A 14836-nucleotide genomic window follows, 5' to 3' on the forward strand; every position below is an offset into this window, starting at 1 on the left:
ACCTGAGAGGTAAGATAGATAGCTTATGTTATGTATGCCTACACCGAACAACACTAAGTAATATAAAGTTTCAATCATTGTTAGCTACTGTTGGTTGGCTGCAATATTGCTGATGCCGCTATTGCCGGCAGTCAGCTACCTAAGTAAGTCGGAAGATTATCTTGCTATATAATGCCAAATGAAATAGAAGCCAAGAAATCTCTATAAGTGTATCCATCGCAATTTGACTGTCGAACTTCAGAGACTACAAACAGTTAAGTACAAGGAAGCTACTTATCAACTACTAGGGGCTCGCTAACTATGGCTTCTCGAAAATGGAAAGATGAACTCGTTCCCAATTTTATTGACCAATCTAGCTGAAGTTGATCCAGAGGCTCTGTATGCAGAGTACCCGGTTACTACTTTGACATACGATCATGGATATCACAAGATCACCTATGATGATTTTGCAAGCGCTATCGACTCTGTTGCGTGGTGGATGCACGAAACCTTTGGTCCCGCGAAAGACTTCGAGGTTCTAGCCTATATTGGGCCCACTGATCTGAGATATCCAGCACTGATCTTGGGTGCCATAAAAGCTGGCTACTGGTGAGATTCTCCCCGTGTTGTTTCTTTGCATAGACCCCAGTCCGCCCCCTATTGCGCATATCATTCTCTGTATTCATTGAATTTGAATAATTCGTCGTCAATAATATGTGATGCTAACGCCTAAGAGATGCTTCTCACTTTCTCCAGAAACAGCGTTGCAGCTCAAATAAACCTGCTTAACCGACTGAATTGTAGAACTGTTCTATCACCGACTCCTCGTCCTCCACAAATAACCGAGATCCTCGAAGCTAATTCTGATCTCCGCGTCGTTGAGGTTCCAGGTGTTGAGGATATTCTTAAGATTAAGAGAAGACGTTTTCCTTTCGATAAAACCTTCTCTAAAGCGAATCAGGAGCCCTCCGTCGTTATGTAAGTTGAGTGAACCCATAATCATGGTATATCAAAAGCTAACCTAACTACAAAAGACATACATCCAGCTCAACCGGATTCCCAAAGCCTATGATCTGGACTCATGAAACTGCTCAAAGAAATATCGCATTAATGGCGCTAGACCCTCCAGCTAGCTATGAGAGCCAACATCAAATGTATGAGGGGAAAAGAGTATTTTTAACCTTCCAACCCTTCCACGTGAGTTCCAAATTGTTCTTAATGACGCCGTAGTTTCTGATACAATATTGTTTAGGGTGCATACCTTTGTTGTCACTTATTCAATGCTGTACCATTTGGTACAGTGATGATTGGCCCTACTTCTGGAGCAATACCATCCGCGAAAGGTCTTGTGGATGGATTGAAGAAAACCCCAGCGGATATTGCATTCATAGTACCTTCTATTGTGAATGAGTTGAGCCAAAGCCCAGATCTCCTCAATTTTTGCGCTGAGCATCTGGAAATGATAAATTACTGTGAAGGAGACTTGCCACAAGCCATCGATGATATAGTTGCATCTAAGATTAGACTGGTGAATCAATTTGGAGCCACGGAACTTGGCTTGTCAAACCTGATCCATAGAAATGGCGAGTTCGACCGAGTAGACTGGAAATATGTCGAGTTTCATTCAGACCAGTAACAAACAATACCTATGAGCTGAAAATACTTTCCGATCCCGAATTGTCAAAGCAGCAACCTACCTTCACGATGTTTCCCCAAGCAACGTAATATGCCAGTCGTGATCTATTTACCCCTCATCCAAGCAAGCCAAACCCATGGAAATGGCATGCAAGAGCTGACGATATTATTAAATTCTTAGATGGCGAGAAGGCCAATCCTATATCAATGGAGCAGCACATCGTAGCTCGAAATCCAGAAGTTCAAGCGGCTTTGGTGATGGGCGCACAACGTTTTCGGGCATCGCTTTTGATGGATCCTGTGAATGGAGATGTCGATATCTCAACAACAGAGCGCGCAGCGCTGCTAGAAAAGATCTGGCCCTCGGTGGAAGAAGCCAATCAAAAGTGCCCAGTGAGTAAACATTTCACTCTCTAAGAAGAAGATTTGAAAGACAACATGGCCTTTTGGTCTTTCCTCTGTTTTTTTTATTTTACGACGGGCAGGTACTGATATGTCCGATAGGCTCATGCAAAGGTTTCCAAGACACATATTTTCTTTACGAATCCAACCAAATTTATGTTGATTGCGGGAAAAGGTACGGTCCAGCGAGCAGGAACTTTATAACTTTACCGGGAAGAACTCGATGATTTGTATGCAGATGCAGATAGCATAATAGCAGAGAGAGACGGCGAAATCTTCTCGAACATGGACATTGGTGACTTATCATCGGTTTCCAAATTTATGAAGGAAGTTGTGGTCAACATCACTTCTTGGTCCAATCTAGATGTGAATGAGGATTTCTTCGCTCGCGGAATGGACTCGCTACAGGCTCTTACAGTTGTGAGAAAGCTTCGTTGAGGCCTTGCAATTACATCAATTGCTACAAGCACACTTTATAGCAATCCATCAATTGCTCAATTAACAAGCGCTGTCGTGAAGAATTCGAAAGACGAGAAATCTTTACATGGTCAACAGACGAAAGGCCAATTGAGAGACAATAGGCTAGAAGAATTTCGAAGCCGTATCGATTCACTTATTTTGCCTCCGCCAAATCCCCTCGGGAAAGTTGACACGAATCATGAAATCGTCGTCTTGACTGGGTCTTCAGGCTCGCTTGTTTCTCATATTCTAGGGAGTCTTCTATCAAATCCACAAGTCACACACATATACTGTTTGAACCGCTCATCGTCGGGTAAAACTTTCCGGGTCTCTCGAAGTCAATTCGCAGACACTGCCGATACTCGAGTTACATTCCTTCTCGAAGCCACGGCTTGGACTTCATTCAGAAGACTATTCTAAGTTATTACAAGCAACTCGCATCATCCACAATGCCTGGCCTGTCAATTTCAACCTATCATTGTCTTCTTTCCGTCCGTGTATTGAAGGTCTGATCAATCTTATTACGCTCACAGTATCGAGCGTAGGTCGGAGGTTGTTTTTCATTCCCTCGATTAGTTCTGTCATGGGATACAGAACTTCATCTGGTGCTACACCCGAGAATATAATCCACCCATCGACCGACCCAAATGCATCTTTCGTAGGACCAAACGGCTACGCGAACAGCAAATACATCTCGGAACTTCTTATCTCTTACGCATCAGATAAGTTTCCACCTCATGGGTATAAATTTTCCCTCGCAATAGTCAGTCGGATAGCCGGTCCAGTAAGATCTAAAGGGATTTGGGAAAAGACGGAGTGGTTTCCAAGTCTCATTCTTAGTTCTATACATATAGGTTGTATTGCCAGCTCTCTAGGTTCGAGTCTTGGAAGAATCGACCGGGTACCGGTAGATTTACTTGCAGATATCATCACAGACTTGGCTCTGGCCAATCATGTCCAAAATGAGGGGAGAATGGTTCAGGTCTTTCATCCTTTGAATCCCAATCCCAAATCCTGGGAAGACATCCGAGAGGAGCTGGTCATGGATTTGAGTTCTATTTCTGGCAAATCGATCGACGTCGTTCCACTCGATGTCTGGATCGCAAAAGTTAGGCAAGATGTGGAGCTCAAAGCAGGAGCTGGGACTATTTTGAAGGACGGAGAATTAGATGAGACCCTGAAAAATAATTCCGCGGCCAAACCGTTAGAGTTCTACGAAGGTGTGCTTGGAGATGGCGAGGAAAGTAATGTTTCGGAAATGGAAGAGACTAAGAAAGCAAGTAAGGTTTTGAAAGATCTAGAGGGTGTGAAAAGGGAGTGGATTGCTAAGTGGATTTCTGAGTGGGTGGGTATTTGAGAAGGATGAGATCGGAAGATTGTTGTGAACACGTTCCTAGGCTTCTCTGGATAAACGTATCGATTCAAGTATTTAGCAATGAATCTGATATCATCGATATCGATATGTTCGTTCTTGCGGTGTGATTAGCGAAAAATTGTCGGAGTTGTAACATGATAAGGTGTTGTGGAGGCCCTGGATTTCTCATCAGACTCACCCACAAGATCTGAAAACTCTTTCCAAAAAGTCACAATAATAATCGAAGAAAAACTAGTTGCTATTTGCCTACTTTGCTCAAGAAACAAGTGTAGTATTAGTGAGGATATATCTTTCATCATTTCGGAGTATCAAAGATGGCTAGAATCGCAAGGATGAACTCAACGTTCGGCAAGTTTTTCATGGAAATATGCTTGCTACTCTTTCCAAGACGAATGGATTTAATGCAACGGAGAGCCCACTAATTCTCAAACAATGAATTCCTCAAGCAGGCCAAGAATACACATTAAGAGTGATGAGTAGTGGAGAGGCATCAGTGTGAGCAGGAGCAGCACTGATGATATCCAGAATTTCTGCAGCTTCTCTAACTGGGCTGCGATATTGAAGTGGGGTTTGGAAGAAGGTTCAACTGCAATGCCGCCAAGAATTTCGAGATATACCATTGTGGTGATGCTCTATTTCGGTTATAAGTTGAAAAATAAGATTACATTCTATACATATCCATACATATCCATACATACTCCGGAGAAGAATGTGTAGAGCCTGACATTATTGATTGATTGAATTCTATTCCAACCGCCCATTTGGATAAAAAAGAAAATATAAAACCCAAATCCGCGAAAACAATCAAATGGTATCATCGCAGAACCTAGATTTAACTCCTGATGTAGCTGCATTTCATCTAGCTGAAAATGCTTCTACAGTAATCCTTGACTGCTTTCGACTCGGCTAGCAGGCGTGCCATTTAGACCCTCTGAGCATTGCATTGAAAAATGCCAGGCCTGACTTGAGCGATGCCATGAAAAATTATAGTCTAATATTGGGCAGATTATGGGGACTGATACTCTTTAAATGTAGTCTTAAACACACCACTAGTCTTCAGCCTCCAAGCCATCACCGCCCATAACAATTTTCAAATCCGCCCTCGCCCCTTCAACTGTATGCTCCAGGGCCGCCACTTTAGCCAAAACACTCATTAGCCTTGGATCCGCACTTTCGACCCTGACCTTTTCCTTAACCCTAACCTCTTCCCCTTTGAACATGAAGACCTCATCCATCTCATCATGCTCCAATCTTCTCTGGGCTCCTATCGCAAATGCTATCCTGCTCCCAAGATTGGCTTGTTGTGCAACAGGTTCAAGAACTCGTATGGTGAGCAGTAATGAGCCATCGGAGATTGTTAGATCGAGAGAGAGATTGGATGGTAAGGATGGGGCGAAAGTATCAGCATCAACAGGGTTATGCGCCCAGTTCAAAGATGCGGGGGTTTGGGTGGGAGATTCGAGGAGAGAGGGACCTTTGAGGACGAGTTTTGCCTCGGTGAGGATACTATGGAGAAGACGCAACTGGGAGGATATAAAAGGCGCAGAATGACGATCACCGGTCCAGCGAGCTATGTCAACACAATCAAGACTTTGGTTTAGGAGTGTGCGGAGTTGAGTGAGCGGTTCGAGGAGAAGAGGTAATGTTGGTGACAGTGAAAACGAGGACGGTGGGAGAGATTTGAGGCGCAGGTGGAGGGTCTGAGAGGAAATTTTAGCGATCGCTGAAAGAACTTGGATTCACAGTTTGAGGTTCGAGGCGGGAAAGGGTAGTGAAAGATATGAAGAAGCAAGGAAAAGGGGGAAGACAAACTCCTTTGACCACCTGAGTACCAACACGTGTAATATGGCCCTTCAAATACTCAGAACGAGGTGAAGACATAACAAGTGTAGACCCCGGCTCAACAGGCGCGAGAAGCGCATAGCAGTCTTCTAAGCCCGTTTTGAGTGAAGCCAATGTTTCCTGTAGTGATTCTAGAAGCCATGATAGCTCGCGTTCCTGGACTGACAGTTAGTTTCCCCTTGCTGTATAGACGACATGGAGGGGAAAAGTAGTTAAATACCGTAGAGTCGTCCTCTTCTTTCCTCAAATCATGGACAGGTAAAGACGGCCAGACGGAAGTAGACATATCGATATATTGTTGATGCGAAATTAAATGTTCTGCGGGATGATATAGATTGCTGCACTTTGGTGGAGCTGTCCATCTATCTATAGCCTATTATACCTATGACGTTAGTGTAGCATAGATTCTGCCGGGCGGTGAGTGTATTTAATTCAGAACTTTGCTGTATCGATCTAATGTACCAGAATCACAATTACGGATCATCCCTATGCTGTTTCCTTACTCCACATCGAATTCCTGATAACTTGTCTATCAGATTTCATATCACAAACATTACTCTTACTTTCCTTTATTGTTGCGCACATATTGCGAAACAACAATCGCAACCAAAACCAAAACCAGACTTGCATCGTGGCCGACACGAAAATGGCTCGCACAATACCTTCACTTTCCTCTAAGGACGACAAGAAGCCTAAACTTCCAAGAATAGGAAAGAGTACGATTCTCTTGATTTCCTCGATTTTGATTGACGCTAATTCGTGTGCCCAGACCAAAGAATCCAAAAGCGACCCCTTCTGCACCCCGCAATCGCGTCACCCCGCTCCTCTTCTGAGAAAGTTGTCTACGTCTCTGACAAATCGCAATTCATTGCCGTCGTAAAACGAGTCCGCAAATATCTGGATGGCGCAGAGTTTCGTGCCGGACCTACAGTTCTACCTAGTACAGACAGGGAGTTGATGAGAGAAATAGAAGAAGGCATTAAAATAAGTAGGATGGAACGAAAATCAGGGAGTGGTAATGGCGAAGAAGTCGTAATGAAAGGAACGGGGAAAGCAATCGAGAGAACTCTGATGTTGGCGCATTGGTGGCAGCAACAAGAAGGTGTGAGAGTGGTCGTCAGGACAAAGAGTGTAGCGACTATTGATGATATTGTGGGAGTTGATAATAAGGATGACGGTATGGAAGAGGGTGAGAGCAGGGTCAGGAGGGTCAGTGTGCTGGAAGTCGCCGTCTCTTACATTTGAATTCAATCGAATCAAATGCAAATCTCACGACCAAGAGAATGAATCTCGCAGTCGAACCGAGTGTCGTTGGATTATTTGGGCTTGGAGTTTAGGTATGGAGTTATGGTATATTATAAATAGGCGGATCGATATGGAATACTTGAATGGATTGGCGCTAGATACCAAAACAGAATTTACATGATTAAGGCTTGGACTGCAACGTACGGATGAATGTAAAATTGTAAACTAAAGGGGCCCTGTTCCTACACTTTGATAGATTTGAGTCTAAATTGTGTTTTTACAAAAAGGGGTGGATCGTCCTACCCCGAGTTTTTCCCTTTCCTTGTTTGGCTTATATTCCTCACTTACCGGCACCCGGATTGCTAAGAGCGTGCCTTCTTCTCGATGGATTGTGGCAATCAAGCGAGATCTTGCCTCGTCAATCGTTTCAAGGGGGGAACAGACATCACGCCGCTCACAACGCACGAATAGCATGAAGCCAGCACTAGCGTGCATCGTTTGAACAACGACTTATTTTTGAATTCTATATGGTTGCTCTCAGTTCATTATGGGAAGGGCAAATGGAACAATAGAAATTTCTTAATCATGATGTGAGTGGAATTGGAGATCAAGTGCAAACGGAGCAGAAACTTTGCTTGATTCATCATACTTATTTTAATTATTCAATTTGAGATACATCTGACCTTTAGGTGATGTAAGACGACTAGCCGGATCCCCGGGTGCTATTTCCTCACTTTTCTTGTACCCCAATTAACGATTGTGATAGCCATTCTTCGTGCTTGAGCTTTGGAAAGAAGCACCAGGTATCAACAAGTACCTTAAGAACATCGTTCAGAGTACAAGTGTGTCTAGCCTCTCGACTACCCTCTAGTTCACATCCCGAAGCCACCATGACCATTTTCCGAGCCAGTATTATAAGCTGACAGCATCCTCCAACGCTTCTCGGATGTTAGGATATTCTCCATTGCGAACAGCATAATATGGGTCATGGATGCTCGCAACCGTCTGTCTATCCTCCTCCCAAAGTTCAGAGATTGTCTCAAACCACTCCACTGTCAAGAACACATTAGCTATCACTGAAAATTTTAGATTGGGGATTTATGAGGAGCTCATATACCCATATTTGCAGTAGTTATCGTTGTTCTTGGCTCCACTTCCACTGGAGTATCCGAAGAACTACCATCGTTCTGTCTCAATTCTGCGTCCTCCTCGTCTGCTAATTTTCTAGCATGCAAAGCAATTTCGAATTTAATGCCTCGCTCATCTCGTTCGTGCATTAGCGCTTCGACTAGCTCTATCAGAGCATGTATCTCATGCATGAGCTCTGGATTTTCGCGTAGATTTGTCATTTGCCAAACGTAATTATTGAGTCGTTGGTTGACTTTTTTCGCCTGTTCCTGCCACTCGCGATGCTCCATATACAGCTCGGCGAAGTCATACGAGTGACCTCCAATGGCTGCATCCCGATTCAACTGATATCTCTCGAGACCTGGTCGATCTGTTCGAAGGCTGTCTGTTTCGTCGAGAGTTATGTGTCTCTCATCTCTAGCATTTAATGAGAAACTCGTAGTTCCGGGTGCGAGTGTTTCGATTTGTAGTTGATTTCCTGTGCTTCCATGTTTAGTTTGAATTCCTCTTTTCACCGAAGTTTGTGGTTACGGAGCACTAACCAAGGTCTCGAATTGGAGCTGCTTGTTTCATTCTACTATCGAGTTAGTTCAAGGCTATGATAAAAACGAGTAGTCGTCTGCTGTACGATGTTTGGACACTTACTTGGAATAGTATATTGGTTTTTCTGTAGGGAACTTTGAATTGAATATATGGCTCAGAGAGCGTTCTTCACTAGACTAATCTTACTACGAAGGAGCTTCTGCTTGATGTTGTAATGTTAGAAATGCGTTATTCTATGAGATATATATATAATTTTGATGCAGCTTTAAAATGATGTAGATCTTTCTAAGCGTATTTGAGCAGCTGTATTGTATCAAGAACGTACTATGGCGAGAGTGGTTGACCTCTCACATCATAAAGTTGCTCGGGACACTCTCTGGTTTTCTAAGGTACGGCACAAGCTGGGTCCAAAGCGGGAATACCATTGCTAGATTAGATTTTAATAGTTTACAGACTAGATTTAGAGCCACTTCAAAGCCAATCTATTTCGATCTTATAGATCTCTACGGCGAGGATTTGTCGAACTTGATTTTATTCGGGAACTTGTGGTCTTGAGAAAATTACTCTAGTACTATTGGATTTCGCCCCTGAATTTACGCGAACGGCCGTGCATGATCTCGTTTTCGACGACTGGTTTTGGGTGCAACTATTTTAAAATTCTTTTAAGTTCCGGTGAAATCTCGAATACAAGAAACACAGTGGACATCTGTCCTTGGCTTTCTACTTACAGTCTCCATGAGAATGAGGCTTTGGCCGCAATCCACGAATCGTTGCCTTGGCGCACACAATGTGTATTGAGCCTTAAGGCCTTGTGACATTTAGTTTCACTGCTAAGATCGCATTCAACTAGGAGGATTAATGATGGATAATCAGGAAGTCAATTAATCAAGAACCGACGGTACCACTGAAGCTAAACAATCAAAAAAGTTATGTTAGAAATAAGTGCCATTTTTGAAGGGGGAGAGCAAGTCTCACTTTCGTTCGAGCTTTTCTTTTAGGCTTTTTTCACCCTTGCGCTTCGCGTTCTCGATATCTTTGTCAATCGAATTCAGGTCCATCAAAGATATCTCTTTTCCATCACCAACGAAAGTCCTCTTTGCCGTCTTTGGGTTGATATCCTATGGAGAATAAGTTACAATGAGAATTTTCCAGCTCCACATAAGTACATACATCTGACCTTGTGCATATAACAGCCAATTTGAAATTGATATTGGTGCCTCCCGATTCCTCCCACGCAAGCGGAACATGGCGTTTGAGCTCACTATATAATGCTGACTTTAGGGTTGTATCAGTAATTGCTCTAGAAATTTTGGTTGCGATGAAGACATGATCACAACTCTGCAAGTACTTCTGTGTTGCTCGAACACGCGCTAAATTAGTATCTTGTAGACCTATAGGGATTCGTCAGCCAGTCTCAACAAACAAAAACACTGGCTATACCTGGTAGATCAGCGAGGACAACGCCTGTTTTCAGCACTTCGGCGTCAAGGTAGACCCGAATAATCTTGGTGAATGGCCATAGCTTATCCTCCATGAAGACACTGGTTAGTTCTTGACATTCATCAGAAGTATGCGCACTAGCTTTCCATAACCCAGACTCACTATCTACAGGAAACTTTATTTTATGCATCAATTCTAACAATTTGCTCTTGATCCTCTCAAATGAACCTTTCGAATTGTCGCTCAGGAAACTGACATCGAACTCTTCTTGTTGGCTAAACAATGCCTCAAGAGCCGACCATGCCACTGCGGATTCTCTTTCGATACGTGGCCGTTCAGCAGAATCAAGCGCATTGCCTTCATTATCTGAATCTGGTAAAAGTATTTGTCGATAATTCAACAACAATTCTTCCACCATCTCTTGACGCTCTGGTTTGGAAAGATACTCTACCTCAATTGAAAACGGTTCGAGGGTACTATTCTTCATTTGTCTGTACTCTGTGACAACGGAAGTACAAGCAGAACCTTCATCGCTCTGAGCTATTGATCAATATTTACTCAACACAAGTGGTCTGAAGTGAACTCACAGTCCTAGCAAGCTCTGTCACATGTAGAAGCGAGTTGATTATACTACTTTTTCCTATAACGAAGTCAGCGCTTAGTTCATCATACTACAAAATCAGGAGAAATGTTCAGGCTTACCCTCTCCTAATGCACCTAGTATAGCAATGGTCCTAGTACTCGATATGTCGCCTTTGCTTAGGCCTTTTGAATCATTCAATAGTCTTCGGAAATTTCACATCTTCTCCAAAAAATTTCTCTAATTTTTCCAGTTCATCGGCCACTTGAATTGCAATATCATAGCTTCTTCTAAGAATGGACTGAAATTCTTGGGTGAAAATAGGGCTCGACTGGTGCCTCTTCGTCTTCAACCGCGTCTTCGTCCGATAATTCGCTATCAACAAATGAACCTTCGGACGATCTTCGGGAGTGGCTGATTTGCGGGGTGGTACAACCCCGCACTTCAATGCCATCAGAGGAAAATGTATAGTGAGAGTCTTCCACGACTTCAGGAAGATTTTCTGAGCCATAGCTTGTTGTAATTTTGTTTCTGTTTCTAGTGTATGCAGAGGCTGGAGCAATTCATGATCTGGTGTCGCAACGGGCTTCAAATTTGCGTTTCGAGTTGGTGTATCTTGAGTTCCTTCTTTCTCCAAAGTTTTGGGAGTTACGGCGCTCTCTGTACGAACTCTTGATACAAGCAGAGTAGTGACAGACATGGAATCATCTTGCGATTTTGGGCTGTCGCTTCTTTCAATCTGATGGTCTGCAGCTGTGCGCTCGTCTTTTGAACACTCTCGTGTTGCAGCATGTTCGTCCGCCTCAATACTAGAGGAAGATCTGGGGTCCGAACTTTGCCTGTTTTTCGACGTTGGCCTGTTTCGTGGTCTACTGGGAAGCGGTAAAATTTTACGTGGAGAGAGGGGATTTGGTGAATTGGAGGATGCCATTGTTGCTTCTAACCATCACGATAATAATATGAGGAAAAAGAAGAACATCAGGCGGAAACATCACCCTCATATGGTTAAAAATGGTTAAAGACGCACAAATATGCCTCGTTCTGCATCAGTTTCAAGGATGCAGTTTTGGAATATTCTAGCCAAATAAAACTAATGAAAACTTGCTTACCCCTCCCATGAACGAGGCAGATCGTCGTTGAATGCTATAATACAGGGGCCTATAATTAGAACAAATAGTTGGTACTTGGAACTACTTGAATTGTTGGGAAATCATTCGCCATGGTGTTCTGAAACTTCAAGATGAAGCCATATGAGCCTTCACCATGCCGGAAATCCCCAGAATCACTGAGGCCTTTTCAATTTATCTTTAATCTATCAGCAGAACATGAAAGAAGGAAGTATGGGCGATTCGTTGAAAACTTTTGCTTTGACTCGGAAGTCCTCTCTGGAGCTCAATCTTTAGCGGTCCTAGGCATAAGCCAAACATGACTATCCGCCTTTACATACAGCCTTGCAAACGTTAGTTTGCTTAATGTCTTCCTCCGATTTGATGCTGATTACTAATTATTGTTAGTGATGAATCACACATTAAAATTGAAGTTAATTTCAGAGAATCGTTCAAGTATTTCAAATCTACTAAATATAAACCCGCGTCTAAAGAACTGAGTAATCTTACATTTTGAAAGAGAATATATTACACCGAGATTTTGACCATGAAGAGGAAATCATGGAAAAATTACCAGTAATTATCGGCCAAAGCCTCAAAATCTTTTCTTGAATGAATATAGACGCAATCTCGCGGCTTCTGTATCTCCCGTAAAATGTTTTTCAGTTCCGAAATTCGCTTCCCTTGCCCTGATTGCGCCCCCGTTGAAAGTTTTGAAGCTGCAATTGATATCTGATCCATCTAATAGTATTGATTAGCTCTTCAAATCCCTTTCACGGAAGATCTCCTGTTTGTGGAACGGGACTGGAGTGGACATTCATCTCCCGGACACAAATATGAAGATTGGATTCCTTAAACGAGACTCGGATACTTCCTCGCCAAATTTAATGTGGGGTATAGAGGCCACTGGCGCCGAGAACCATTCGGAACTATTCCACCTCATCACACTTTCATCATGGGGTATATGACTCAAAATTAGAGTACACTTTGATAACGAACAGATATCCGGCAAGAAGCTTTCCAGCTAGCTTATATTGATAGTATCATATCCTATCACCTACCATTTCTGTGCTCCTCCGACTGTACATTGCAGCAAACAACTGTGCTGGGGGGCTCTCCTGCGCCACACGACGGCAGGCAGGTTATTGAACCATGAGGATTGATCTTGAGAATGGTTGCAATTAATTCATGTATGTTAGTAGATGTTGGTTTATATGTACACTTTCCTGTTTGGAGGGGCAATTAAGGATTAAGATTAGCTCTAAGCAAAGTCTGCATGCTCATCCCAAGCCGTGAATGTTTGATGGGTGTGACGGAATGTTGTCATATGGTATTATCACACCCATCAAAAATTCTGAAGCATCCAAGATTGTTTTTCTCCCTGCTCCTTCGACTTTTACCATCCAGAGTTTGACTTCTTCTTTCTTCCAGTGTTTGCCTATCCCCTCAGATTTGAAAGCTTAACATCACGGTCTCTTTTGAATTACTGCAAACTTTGTGGAATCTCATTAATGGTATATGATGAATGATAGGGCTTCTTGCTTTGTGCTTCAGCCTACGGGCAATATATCGTTACTTGTTCTATCGTAATGCGACGCTAGCGAATGGATGCCCTTCTCCCAAGAGATACGCTCATAAAAATTAATTTTTTCGGCATTAACATGTTTTTTGCATTAGCAAAGGCCACGCAAAGTGGAAGCATGCTTGCGAAGATTGGAGGACTCTTCACTAAATATAGCAAAACATTTCAGTCAAACTCTTGGGGAACAACAGTCATTAACACCATGGATTCCTTAGTAAAACAAATAGTTCTAGCAAATAGCTCGGAAATGTTTGACGTCGGCCCATCCCGGATACTGATAGTAGAATCTTTGATGCAAGACTATATTTTCACCTCAGAAGGGCAATTATAGGCTTATCACAGAAGCATCGCGAAACGAACATTCTCCGTCATCTCATCACTTGAGGGACAGATGAATCGCTTGCCGGAATTGATACCCCGAGATGGTTCAACGATTGATCTACAACCACTTTTGAAAGAAAAAAAAATGGTAAGTATTGATGCTTGGATTCAAAGGATCACTTAATTGATGCATTTTTTTTAGATAGAACAACTGAATTTCTCTTCGGGGTATCACAAGACTCCCTTCTAGCTGGTACAAAGGATGATTCTACGGAAGATTTCATCTCGATATTTGATAAATCCTTGATAGGTTTACACGCTCCTATGTTCCTTGGCAGGTTGGTTTTCATTCGTGTGCGTGATACAAAATTGAGAAAAGACATATCTTATGTCCATGATTCTATTGACAGATACGTTGAAATGGCTATTGACAGTCATCGGTCATCAGAGAGACCCGTTGAACAAGTCTCGCCAGCCAACTATGTATACCTGGATGATTTCGTCAAGAAAACCAAGAAAAAAACGAACTTCGAAATCAAATGTTGAACCCATTCCTTCCAGCTCGTGATTCTACTTCTAGTGCAACGAGATCCTTATTCTTTCGTTTGGCACGTCATCCGGATGTCTGGGTGAAGTTGTTGCATAAGGAATTTATCAGCATAGGTGATACACTCATAACATTTGACCTGCTGAAGTCGATGAAGTATCTCAAGTTCGTAGTCAATGAAAGTTAGTATAGCATACCATTTATAATCTTGAAAAATACACTAACGGTTTAGGTCTTCGTCTTCTTGCTCCAGCAGGTCTCATTCTACGAACATGTGTTAAGGATTTTGTACTTCCAACAGGAGGTAGACCTGATGGTCAAAGTCCATTCTGGTGCGTCCTCGTACGGAAATTAGAACAGTCTTTCACGCATTACATAAAATTGAGATGTCTGGGGAGAAATACGATGGATTTTCGTCCTGAGAGATGGGAGAATCTACGAACAACGTGGGAGTATGCACCCTTTCTCGGGAGTGGTAGGATCTGTCCAGCTCAACAGATGGCCTTGACTGAAGTTTCCATTCATGCAAGAATTTCAATCCATGGAGAACAGAGATCAGGAGAAGAAGTTTGTTGCAGGTATAAAGTTATATATGAAGAGTAGGAATGGTGTGAAGGTAGGATTCGAGGTACCTTAGATGTGATTGTTTTCA

General features: G+C 42.7%; 7 protein-coding genes across 7 annotated transcripts; 4 read left to right on the plus strand and 3 right to left on the minus strand.

Annotated features, from left to right (window-relative positions):
* Positions 1–322: 322 nt before the first annotated feature.
* On the plus strand, positions 323–2454 carry EAF01_009302 (uncharacterized protein; the record flags this gene model as incomplete). The annotated part of the gene is made up of 7 exons (XM_038917558.1): positions 323–588; positions 742–957; positions 1014–1176; positions 1232–1611; positions 1713–2007; positions 2119–2191; positions 2255–2454. 7 exons carry the CDS (start codon positions 323–325, stop codon positions 2452–2454), a joined length of 1593 nt encoding a protein of 530 aa, XP_038767163.1.
* Positions 2455–3058: 604 nt separating this feature from the next.
* On the plus strand, positions 3059–3832 carry EAF01_009303 (uncharacterized protein; the record flags this gene model as incomplete). The annotated part of the gene is made up of 1 exon (XM_038917559.1): positions 3059–3832. The coding sequence occupies one exon, from the start codon at positions 3059–3061 to the stop codon at positions 3830–3832; it is 774 nt and encodes a 257-aa protein (XP_038767164.1).
* Positions 3833–4899: 1067 nt separating this feature from the next.
* Positions 4900–5978, minus strand: EAF01_009304 (uncharacterized protein; the record flags this gene model as incomplete). The annotated part of the gene is made up of 3 exons (XM_038917560.1): positions 4900–5550; positions 5663–5848; positions 5913–5978. 3 exons carry the CDS (start codon positions 5976–5978, stop codon positions 4900–4902), a joined length of 903 nt encoding a protein of 300 aa, XP_038767165.1.
* Positions 5979–6338: 360 nt separating this feature from the next.
* EAF01_009305 (uncharacterized protein) lies at positions 6339–6937 on the plus strand (the record flags this gene model as incomplete). Its single annotated transcript, XM_038917561.1, has 2 exons — positions 6339–6408; positions 6462–6937. 2 exons carry the CDS (start codon positions 6339–6341, stop codon positions 6935–6937), a joined length of 546 nt encoding a protein of 181 aa, XP_038767166.1.
* Positions 6938–7849: 912 nt separating this feature from the next.
* Positions 7850–8638, minus strand: EAF01_009306 (uncharacterized protein; the record flags this gene model as incomplete). The annotated part of the gene is made up of 3 exons (XM_038917562.1): positions 7850–7989; positions 8055–8543; positions 8608–8638. 3 exons carry the CDS (start codon positions 8636–8638, stop codon positions 7850–7852), a joined length of 660 nt encoding a protein of 219 aa, XP_038767167.1.
* Positions 8639–9579: 941 nt separating this feature from the next.
* On the minus strand, positions 9580–11559 carry EAF01_009307 (uncharacterized protein; the record flags this gene model as incomplete). Its single annotated transcript, XM_038917563.1, has 6 exons — positions 9580–9726; positions 9779–9999; positions 10049–10583; positions 10636–10688; positions 10751–10782; positions 10961–11559. 6 exons carry the CDS (start codon positions 11557–11559, stop codon positions 9580–9582), a joined length of 1587 nt encoding a protein of 528 aa, XP_038767168.1.
* A 1836-nt stretch (positions 11560–13395) lies between these two features.
* On the plus strand, positions 13396–14787 carry EAF01_009308 (uncharacterized protein; the record flags this gene model as incomplete). The annotated part of the gene is made up of 5 exons (XM_038917564.1): positions 13396–13596; positions 13648–13785; positions 13899–14178; positions 14199–14366; positions 14417–14787. The coding sequence occupies 5 exons, from the start codon at positions 13396–13398 to the stop codon at positions 14785–14787; spliced, it is 1158 nt and encodes a 385-aa protein (XP_038767169.1).
* Between the last annotated feature and the right edge of the window lie 49 nt (positions 14788–14836).

This window comes from Botrytis porri, assembly GCF_014898465.1.
Source record: "Botrytis porri strain MUCL 3234 chromosome Unknown BPOR_013, whole genome shotgun sequence".
In the NCBI taxonomy this organism is placed as follows: Eukaryota; Fungi; Ascomycota; class Leotiomycetes; order Helotiales; family Sclerotiniaceae; genus Botrytis; species Botrytis porri.